The 11,165-nt window shown below is 48.7% G+C and overlaps 1 protein-coding gene across 1 annotated transcript; it reads left to right on the top strand.

The window, feature by feature from the left end:
- The first annotated feature begins 345 nt into the window (after positions 1 to 345).
- Positions 346 to 10,419, top strand: LOC141331502 (guanylate-binding protein 4-like). The gene is given in 8 exon segments (XM_073836563.1): positions 346 to 517; positions 628 to 755; positions 847 to 977; positions 1,039 to 1,247; positions 6,815 to 7,057; positions 7,153 to 7,298; positions 7,625 to 7,756; positions 10,336 to 10,419. Coding segments are annotated over 8 exon segments (1,245 nt in total).
- The last annotated feature ends 746 nt before the right edge of the window (positions 10,420 to 11,165 follow it).

Genomic DNA, 11,165 nt, shown 5'->3' with positions numbered 1-11,165 from the left:
CTGCACCAGTAAAATGTGCAACACTTTGCGTTTTACTACAAAATTATATATGTAATATCTAATAACTTACAATTGAAAGTTTTATATCTCACAATTTTGAAGCATGTGATTTTCTGATCTGACCATGATGAATGAACGCTTATGCTGGGTAACAAGTAGCCTATAGTTTGAATCTGAAACAAAATGCATAGGAAGTCTTACAACTCAAATGAAAATTCTGTCATAATTTACTTCCTTGTGTTGTTTCAAACCTGTAATAAATTTGTTCATCTTCTGAACACAAATATTTTGTACTTGAATATACAGAATGAGCTAAAGAGAGCCAGCATGTCTAAAACCAGACTAATGCCTTCACTTGTATGTTTGGTGGAGAATGTGAACAGATCACTCAGCATCTGTAATGATGCCCTAGACTTCCTGAGTAGGATCAGTGAGCCGGTGGTGGTGGTGTCTGTGGTGGGACTCTATCGTACAGGGAAGTCTTACCTTATGAACCGCCTGGCAGGACAACAGTCAGGTGAGGTGTTTTAGAAGAATTCTTTGCCATTTTCTAATGTACTACCAATACAAGTAAGCTCTCACAAAAGTTGCATGGGCAGTTATATAAATATAATTTGCTTGTTTCAGGCTTTGCTCTTGGCAATGCTGTTGAGTCAAAGACCAAAGGCATCTGGATGTAGTGTGTCTCTCACCCAAATAAAGAAGGACACACTCTGGTGCTGCTGGACACAGAGGGACTGGGTGATGTGGACAAAGTAAGGTCAAGTATAAAGCTGTAGACTTATTATTCTTCTAAACATGTATTCATTTGTAGGTGATTTGATCTGAAGCCTCTGTGTGTTTTAGGGAGACTCTAAAAATGACAGCTGGATCTTCTGTTTGGCTGTTCTGCTCAGCAGCACTCTGGTGTACAACAGCCACGGCATTATCGATAACAATGCATTGGAGAATCTACAGAATCCTTTTTTCTGCCACATGTAATCCTCTTTGGTTTATACAAACTTTGCAAGAGGTTTTTATTTCTCAAATGGGCTGCAGCTACATTACTGAGCTCAGTGAGCAGATCAAGATCAGATCACCATAATCTGTACCAGAAGGAGCAGCTGAAGAAGGAGAGGATTGTCAGTTTGTGCGTTTTTTCCCATCATTCATCTGGGTTGTGAGAGATTTCACATTGGAGTTGATAACTGATGGAAAGAAAGTGACAGAAGATGAGTACCTTGAGTTTGCACTGGATCTGAAGAAAGGTATTGAAGAAAGAATTACAAGATCTATTGATTGTTTTCCCCCCAACATTGTAAATCCATAGATTTAGAAATAATGAAACCTAAAAAGCCTGGCTAAAATCTCGTTAGGCATGTGTGACAGATAGGTCTGACTATTGATTTAAGTTCAGTTTATTCAGCTAATATGTAAGTAGCATTTGAAGGTAAACAAGCCATGACTGAAGAATGAAAATAGAAAATGTTGACTCTTCTTTTCACGTAAAACGTCTAGGTTACGTATGTAACCCCTGTTCCCTGAGGACAGGGAACGAGACGCTGCCTCCTGGTGGACACTATGGGAACTGCCTTCAGCATGACCGGTTCTGAAACAAGTTATAGAACAACGACAGTGAACTTGACACTGTCCGGCGCCAGCCTATGACATCATCAACAGGCGCCTGCTAGTATAAAAGCAGGTGCCTGAGAGCACATTACCATCTTTTTGTCTTCAGAGTCCTCTGTTCTAAACGAGTGAGTACAGCGATGCCTAGAGAGAAAATGTTTAGGAACTGTGCGGATCCGTGTCAGAGAAATCTGACACCTGATGATGCACACGACCTCTGTTTGGTGTGTTTTAGGTGTAAGAGCACGCATGAGACTGAGAGCACATTAACATCTTTTTGTCTGACGGAGGTATGTGCAGGGCCCGAGGCATGGCCCCGAGACGCAGCGTCTCGTTCCCTGTCCTCAGGGAACAGGGGTTACATACGTAACCTAGACGTTCCCTTCCGGAGGGAACTCTACTCTGCGTCCTGGTGGACACTATGGGAACGTTTATACCAACGCCGCCATACCGAGGGATTAGTGATCAAACTGACTGAATGAGGAGTCAAGAAGGAAAATCACCCCTGCTTCAGCGAGAGTCGCTGGGGCCCAGTGACCTGCCACGGCTAGCTCGGCTACCTATGTATACTCAACACTGAGGGTATTCAGTGAGGCTGAATAGCCTGCGCAACCAGAACTACCCGAGTGGAGCTTCTGCTCAGAGGGAATCTACAGAGTGGAGGTCTCATGACCTAACTACACTTGACACTGACGATGGTCTGTGAGGCTGAATAGCCTGTGCAGCAGGCCTGTCTAAGTGGAGATTTTCTGAGGAGTGGAGGCTTTGCCGAAAGGAAGCCTGGCAACACTCTGCGCCTTCCAGTGAAGCAACTCTAAGAATGGAGGTGCTGTGGCACCTCTACACTCAAACCCTGGGGGTAGTCAGTGAGGCTGAGTAGCCTGTGCAGCAGAACTACCTACAAGGAGTTCAGAAGAGTGACTGCTTCAAAGGAAGCCAAAAAAGCACTCTGTGTCTTGCAAAGGAAAACTCTAAAAGTGGGGGTCTCGTGACCCATCTTCACTTCAACACTGAGGGTAGTCAGTGAGGCTGAATAGCCTGTGCAGCAGAACTACCTGAGTGGAGTTTCTGCAAAGTGGCGGAAACTTTGGTAAGAAGCTTTGGTAAGAAGAAGCCTGGTACCACTCTGCACCCAGCAGAGGACGACTCTAAGGATGGAGGTCTGTGACCTATCTACACCCAATACTAGAGGTGGTCCGCGAGGCTGAATAGCCTGTGCAGTCGGACCGCCTATTTCTAGTGAATCTCTGGAGGCAACGAAGGACTCTGAGTGAGTCTGGAGAGTGGAGGCTTCTGAGAAGAAGCCTGACAACATCTCATGAAGGGAGACTCTAATAGTGGAGGTCTGATGACCTAACTACACTTCACTTAATACACTTCAACACTGCAGGTGTTCATCGAGGCTGAATAGCCTATGCGACAGTACTACCTGAGTGGAGTCTGGAGAGTGGAGGCTTTCAAGGAGGGAGCCTAACACACCTCCGTGCTTAGCAAAGAAGAACTCTGAGAGTGGAGGTCTCATGACCTATCTACACTCTAATCCTGAAGGTCATCCGCGAGGCTGACTAGCCTGTGCGATAGAATTACCTTCGTTTTGGAGCTCTTCTGGAGAGTGGAGGCCTGAAGAGGCGTCGACACTCAATCCTGCTAGCAGTGCTATCTGGATTGGAGTTGAAAAAACTAAAAGGTTTTGTACGAAACCAACTCAAACAATGGGACGGAGGTTTACCTGCGTGACCCACACCGTGAAGGATTTTAGAAAAGGACCCGCCAGTGGGGGAAGACCTTTACCACTAACGTGGATTTGAGGAAAATGCGTAAGCGCATTTACCACATGTGGATTTTAAGGAGTGCTCACGGACTTGCGTGAGCAAACACCACCAAAGTGGTTTTAAGTAGGTGCCCTAGAGCATAGCGAGAGGATCACCAGACTGCAGTCTCTAGGCGATAGCAGAGCCTGAAAGCGGAGCTTCTGGAGAGGGGAAGCTTCAGCAAAAAGACTCTCTAAAGCGAGAGGAGGCCTACGACGCTCTCCCTAGGGAAACTCTTCAGAGTGGAGGCCTCAAGTGAAACGCTCTAGACGAGGGGAGGCCTGACTACACTCGACGCTCAAGAAAAGGCAGATACTCACAGTAGAGCAAATAATGAAAAATTCTATTTATCATCTAGCTCTGTGTAGTGGAGGCTCCGAGACTGCATCTCTCAGGAGAGAAGCCTACAACACTAGTTTTTGGTGAGTGGAAGACTGCACTCCCACAAAAAATAGTCAGCAAGGCACTCATGGGCCTGCTAGCTGCTATAACTGTGAGAGTGAAGGTCTCAGTACTGTTGGCTGTGACAGAGGGGAGACCTATTACACTGTGCTTATCAAAGGAGTTGAAAAAACTTAAGGGTTTTGGAACCAACTCGAAAATGGGCACGGAGGATTATCCTGCGTGGTCCAACCCGTGAGGGATTTGAAGAAGGACCCTGCCTTTACGGGAGGGATCCTTACCATAAATATGGATTTTAGTAAAGTGCCTATTTTTTGTAGTGCACTTACCACTCGTGTGGATTTTAGGGAATGCTCAAAACAATTTGTGTGAGCAGACACCACTTAACGTGGTTTTGAGAAGGTGCTCTAAGCATTTCGCGAGGAAGACACCTGTATCATTCCCGGGCGATAGCAGAACCCGGAAGCAGAGCTTTCAGTGAGGGAGGCTTTAATGGTTACAAGCTCTCTCGAACGTAACAAGCCTGACGACGCTCAACTGAGGAAGCTCTAACGAGTGGAGGCCTTGGTATACACGCCCTCTCGAGGAAGGGAGGCCTACCTACACTCAACGCTTGTAGTGACAGGTCCACGAAAAGGGCTCACAAGCTGCCTTAATCTTGTGTTTCCGGCCTGCATTTCTGGAAAGTGGAGGCTTAACAGAAATACCTCACATAGAGGGAGCCTGGCAACACTCAACCCAGTAAAAAGCTCTCATGAATGGAGGTCTAAGAATGACCTGGCTACATTCAGCGCTAAGAAGTATTATCTTTATATGTCTCTCTTTACAGAGGACTTCACAGAGAGGAGGCCTTCTAGGCCTGCTACACTCAATTCTGGCGGATTGAGTCACAATACCAGAAAGTAATTTAGTGAGGCCCAAAATGGGGCCTAACAGCCAAATATATAAGATTTCTACTTCAAAGCGGGGCTTTTTAAAGAGAGCGGAGGCTTCAGTAAAACATCTCTCTCTCAGAGAGGGAGCCTTGACGACGCTCTATTCACCCTAACACACAAACTCCTAGGAGTGGAGGTCTCACATATGTGTATATGAAAATATACAGGGAAGGTACCTGACTACACTAATGCAAAAAGAGTATTACTCTTAGCAGGGTTTGAGTGAGCGGAGGCTTCAGCAGAGCGATTTTTCGCTTGAAGCAGCTTGACAACGCTCAAGAGGGTTTTTTATTACATATTCTCGTATGTATATGTATGTTGGATCATGTCTATACCAAGCTCACTCTAGCCGAGGTTTCAAACCTGACAACGCTTAACCCAAGAGGGGATTTCTACGAGTGGAGGTCTCTACACACTGTTTTCTTTTATAAAACGAGGGGAGACCTGGCTACACTCGGCACTTGGTGGCAGTAGAACTCAAGAGGAGCTCGAAAACTGCAATAGCAATCACCCAAGCGGAGCTGGTAGACAAAAGAAAACATACACATACACACTTGAATATTTTATTAAAGTGTCTTTACTGTTCACATACCGGGCCAACAGATTGAATATCAATCTCATCATCGGCCCAGCCCCAGAGTCTTTGGCGAGGGGGAAAAGGGAGGGGCAGATAGCCGAACGGACGTGAGGGGAACCGGAGAGGAGACTCTAGGTGCCCGATCCAGGCCTGCCGCCACGCCGGCGCTGGATCGTCTCCCTTAGATCCCCTCTCCTATGCCACGCATCACGCATCACGCCTCCTCTGGGACCGACTCCTCCTGGGGGGAGGGCCCCGATTGGCCACACTGGCGACCTGGCCTCGTCTCTGGCCCTTGGACCAGGACGGGCCTGGTTTTCCCCGGTGTTCAGGTGGGGGCGTGGACCGGCGAGGGATGCAAAGCCCCAGACCTCGGTCCAGATCTTTCAGTAGATCAGCCTGGTACGTCTGCAACACTGCCACCGTGTGCAGAGGAGCACCAGCCTGACCCACTGCCGCATATGCCCTGCCTTTCAACCGAGATGTTTCTCTCAAAGGCTTGGATGGCAGGGTCGGAGCCTTCAGGGTTGATGTCCCTCGCTCTGAGAGATCGTTCGCAAACGTCTGCTTAGTGAGAGGCATCGACACATATCCGCGCCCATGCATTCCCTCGACATCAGCATAATTCGCATGCTGATGCCTGTGAATGCGGGCTGAATATGGCCTGTCCCATTCCCTCTCGATCTCTTATGCAGATCAGGAAGGAATGGGAAGCTCACAGGAGTTTGGCTTGTTATGGCCGGGAAGAAGCCGCTCGTCTAGTCTACCTAGGGCGGCCTTTTCCCCGGCGGGCTTCCACAGAAGGGGTAGCCGCGCGGTCCATAACAGACATCAACTCTTCATATGCGGGGCAGGCAGGCTGCATGGGCTCAGAGAGCTCATCTTGTTCCATTTCAGCCTCCTGCTCGCCCTGGCTTGAAGCCAAAAGAGCACTCGCTGCAGGACCGGAAGATGTGAGAGACAGCACATCTTCCGCTAGCAGCGCATTCTTGTCTCCGGCTGACGTGCGCGAGAGACCCGGACCCGAGCCGCGTGGGGCGGATGGATGTCCCAATTCCCTCGAGAAAAGAGACAAACGAGTACGGAGTTTTTTTTTTTTTTTCAAAGTGAAACTCTCACAATGAACGCGCTCCGCTCCTTCTAGAGCAGAGCGCGCGTGCTCTTACACCTAAAACACACCAAACAGAGGTCGTGTGCATCATCAGGTGTCAGATTTCTCTGACACGGATCCGCACACTTCCTAAACATTTTCTCTCTAGGCATCGCTGTACTCACTCGTTTAGAACAGAGGACTCTGAAGACAAAAAGATGGTAATGTGCTCTCAGGCGCCTGTTGATGATGTCATAGGCTGGCGCCGGACAGTGTCAAGTTCACTGTCGTTGTTATATAACTTGTTTCAGAACCGGTCATGCTGAAGGCAGTTCCCATAGTGTCCACCAGGACGCAGCGCAGAGTTCCCTCCGGAAGGGAACTCATTTAGGTGTGAATAAAAAAACTAGCGACTACAACCTGCCTCGTCAGTGCATCCGAAACTATTTCCCATCCCGGAACTGTTTTGTATTCCCATCTCCTGCCTCGCCTGAAAACATGATACACTTAGAAAACTTAAAAGAACAGGAACTTGTGCCCGATTTTCTGAAGTTCACAGGTCGTTTCTGTGACCACATCTTTCAGAAGAGTTCTGTGAAAACACTGAAAGGAGGACACATTGTTTCTGGCAAATGTGAGTGTTCACAAATTTAAGTCATTGGTAGATATTCAAGTCCAAAAGCCTATTAAACAGGTACATTTATTTATCTGTTTGTGCATTTTAGTCAGTGCTTGGACGTCTGGTGCAGATTTATGTAGATACAATCAGCAGTGAAGTGCCTTGTCTGGATAATGCAGTTGCTACTCTTGCAATTTTAGAGAATGAGGCAGCTGTTCAAAAAGCTTTAAAAGTATATCAGATTGGGATGGAAGAGGTAAGACATAGAATATCCTATATTCAATACTGTCAATGCAGTTATGTCACACATCTGAAGCTCCTTCAGTTGTTTGCATCTATACAAATACACTTCTGAGGTATAACTAATCAAATCTCAGGTTTCTTTTTATCAGAGACAGCTTAATATGTCACTTATCATAGGCAATATTTTGAAACTTACATTGTTTATGACAGTATTCAGTAATAGGTTAGTCAAAAGTTTTTTTTCACGCAAGTCAAATAAAGGTGAACAGTTTTAGTTTAGGTACCACAGTTGTTGCAGCCATTCAGTGACAAAGTACATGCACACATACTGTTTCACAGATGAAAAACAAGTTCCCAGTAAGTGTGATGGACATTACCTCAGAGCACCAGAAGTTCAGCAGTCTGGCCATCTCTGAATTCATGAAACACTCCTTTAAAGATGAAAAGGGAGAATACCTAATAAAACTGATGGTAAGTTTCAAATCAATAACAAACTCATGTTAGCGTGCAGACATATGTGACCCTGGACCACAAAACCAGTCTTAAGTAGCATGGGTATATTTGTAGCAATAGCCAAAAATACATTGTATGGGTCAAAATTATAGTTCCCTTCCGGGAACTCGAGCCGCGTCATGGAACGCTATGGGGAACGCCATTGGCGGGCCGCACTCTGAACTGTGTATAACAACCAATGAAATGACGGGAGTGACGTCACAGGCGCGGTGACGTCATCGACCGGGAAGTATAAAGCGCGTGCGTTTGAAGCCGGCGGCAGCTTTTGTCATTCAGCGAGAGCGCTCTGTGTCTGTGTCTGTCCCGGTCATACTGCTGCTTTTTCGTGCCAGTTTGCATGGCTTTTTATTTGAGTAGTATGACCATTTAAATGCAACCAAAGGGGGAAAGAAAGTTTAGAAACTAAGGCAGTTCAAGCAGCCAAATAGATAGTGAAACACAGTCTATGTTTAGTCTGCTTGAGTGTAGAGCACGCACAGTCAGCCCTCGAAAAGGCTGGCTGTCCACAGTGTGAGCGTAAAAATCTCCACTGCGGGTGCTCAACGGAAGGCTCTCTTCGAGGAGGGAGCCTTCGCCAGCGTTTCTCGCGGGTCTGGCCCCGCTCCCGCCGAGGCGGAGCGGTAGCTGCACTCGTTGGGATCGCGGCTCGATCTATTAGAGTGACGGGAGACGGGTGTTTAAAAATACCCTATCTCCTCTCCTATCTGGTGGATCGGTAAACCTTTTTTCTGGATAAGGAAGCCCGCAATGCGGTTACTTCCCTCCAGGAAAGGTTTTCAACGCTTTCCATATCTTCCTCTAAGGAGGTTGATGTGAAGTACGTTGTCAAAAGTATTCAACCGCCCCCCCTGATCGCCTCAGTATGATGAGCTGGTGGTTGTGCTGACTGTGCATTAGCTAAATAAGCAAATATGAGCCGCAGAAAAGCAAACGTTCTGCTTCCTGCGGACTAAGTCAGCGCTTCCAAACGGAGCTTTCTGTCCTTCCCGATCTATATTGAGTTTTTTAGATCTGGAAAAAATAGAAAGTAAAGATGACGCCGCGGGTTAAACAGACGCTTTCAGCTATCTGTCCCCCGGTCTGGCATCATTCTTGAAGGCTCCGTCTTTGCTCTCCAAGCCGCCTAAAGAAAACTTCAGGCTTGATCAGCAAAGATACACGTGCTGGGGTTCTTGACGGGATAATAAAACCCCAGCCGTGTACCAGCTCCTCACATAGAGGCTCATAATAGGAGCGTTGCAGCCCGTTTCCCTCCGGTGACACCTAGAGGGCGGGATTAGCGACACTCCTGACCGGGGGCTTCAAAGACCGAGCCCGGTCCGAGGGTCGTGCTTCGGTCTAAGAGGTCCTCGGCTAAACGGCCCTGACTTTATGGAAAATAAATAAATAAAATATAGGGCCGATGAGGGCAGCCCCTCTCGGGGAGGTCTGCGGTGCACCATAGAAAAACTCGGTGACCACACCTTCCCGGCCCTCTGGAGATCTGAACAATCTCCCGCGAACAGAGTTCGCAACCCCCGCGGGGGTCTTAAGAGCAACTAATTCAGGTGTATCCTGCCAGCTCGCTGTTACAGGTCACCGAATCAGTTCCTCAGATAAATCCAGAAGCCAGCCGCGAGGGGCTGGTTCCCTTAATAGAATTTCTGGCAGCGTGGAAACTACTGCCAAATATTTCTATGTGGGTCCTGCGCACTGTAGAGAAAGGTTATTGCAAAGATTTCAATTCGGCTCCAGCCGCCGCCTTTCAGCGGGGTATTTCACAGCTCTGGTGAACCCCGAGCAGGGTCTGGTAATCGAACAGGAGGTAGAACTCTCCTGAGGGAGGAGGCCATCGAGGTGGTCCCGCCTCGGTGTAGAGAGTCTGGGTTCTACAGCCAGTACCTCATTGTTCCCAGGATGGAGGGCTTCGGCCCATTTTCGACTTCACGTCTCCATCCTTCCACAACACAGGAAGTTTCTCAGGTTCGCTTTTAGGGGCAAAGCTCACCAATACAGAGTACTTCCTTTCGGCCTAGCTCTCTCACCCCGAACTTTCACGAAGTGTGTGGATGCTGCTCTGGCTCCTCCTTGACTCCAGGGCATCCGCATACTCGACTGGTCGATTCTGACCAGCTCAAGACAGTTTGCGGTCCAACATCGAGGTGTTGTTCTCGCTCTCATGAAAGAATTGGGGTTGAGGCTCAACACCAACAAGAGTGGGTTTTCTTCACTACTAAAAACCACTTATCTAGGTGTAATCTGGGATTCGACCACGATGCAGGCACGAATGTCACCTGCTCGGATCGAGTCGATCCTTACTGCAGTAAATGCGGTCAAGCTAGGCCCGCCACTCACTGTCAAAAGTTCCAAGTACTGTTAGGTCTTATGGCAGCCGCTTCCAACGTGATACTTCTTGGACTGCTGCTTATGAGACCACTTCAGTGGTGGCTCAAACCAGGGGGTTCTCCCCGAGGGGAAACCCATTCTGCAAGATCAAGGTCACGCGGCGCTGCCTACGTGCCTTGGCCATGTGGAAGAAACCCTGGTTTCTCTCTTAGGGTCCGGTTCCGGGAGCTCTTCGTCGCCGCGTCAAGCTAGCGACGGACGCATCCCTCACCGGATGGGGAGGCGGTCATGAGTGACCGCTCAACCCAGGCCTGTGGAGCAATCCTAGCCGTGTTCCACACCCTGAAGTGTTTCCTTCCAGACCCAAAAACTGTCACGTGCTGCAGTCAGCACTGCGGGGATTTATTATATAAATCATCAAGGAGGTATCCGCTCACGCCCCTTATATAAGCTGGCGTACCGGATCCTCCTATGGTCTTAAGGAAAGACTTCTCTCCCTGAGAGCAGTCCAGTATCTCTGGACGTGGGAGCAGACGTCTGTCAAGGCAGGGGCTGAGGCCCGGGGAATGGATGCTTCACCCAGAGGTGGTGAAGCAGATCTGGAGAATATTTGGCCAGGCACAGGTGGACCTGTTTGCGACTCGAGAGACATCACACTGTCCCCTCTGGTACTCTCTAGTTCCTCCAGCTCCACTGGGGCTGGATGCCATGGCACAGACGTGGCCGAGGCTGCGTCTGTACGCCTTTCCCCCGATCGCTCTGCTCCCGGGAGTTCTGGAATGGGTCCGTCGGTTTCAAGTGCGGCTGCTACTAGTAGCCCCGTACTGGCCGGCACCAGTATGGTTCTCGGACCTGGTATCTCTCCTCGATGGCTCTCCGTGGGAGATTCCCGTCAGGAGGGACCTCCTGTCTCAGGCTGGGGGCGCAATATGCCACCCCCACCCAGAGAAATAGAGGTTATGGGTGTGGCCCCTGAGGGGGCACAACTCATAGGAGCGGGTCTCTCAACCGAGGTTGTTGAGACCCTTCTCCAATCCAGAGC

The sequence above is a fragment of the Garra rufa genome, chromosome 3 (assembly GCF_049309525.1).
Source record: "Garra rufa chromosome 3, GarRuf1.0, whole genome shotgun sequence".
Lineage (NCBI taxonomy): Eukaryota > Metazoa > Chordata > Actinopteri > Cypriniformes > Cyprinidae > Garra > Garra rufa.
The sequence above is the reverse complement of the archived record's forward strand: the minus strand, read 5'-3'. Positions and strand labels throughout refer to the sequence as shown.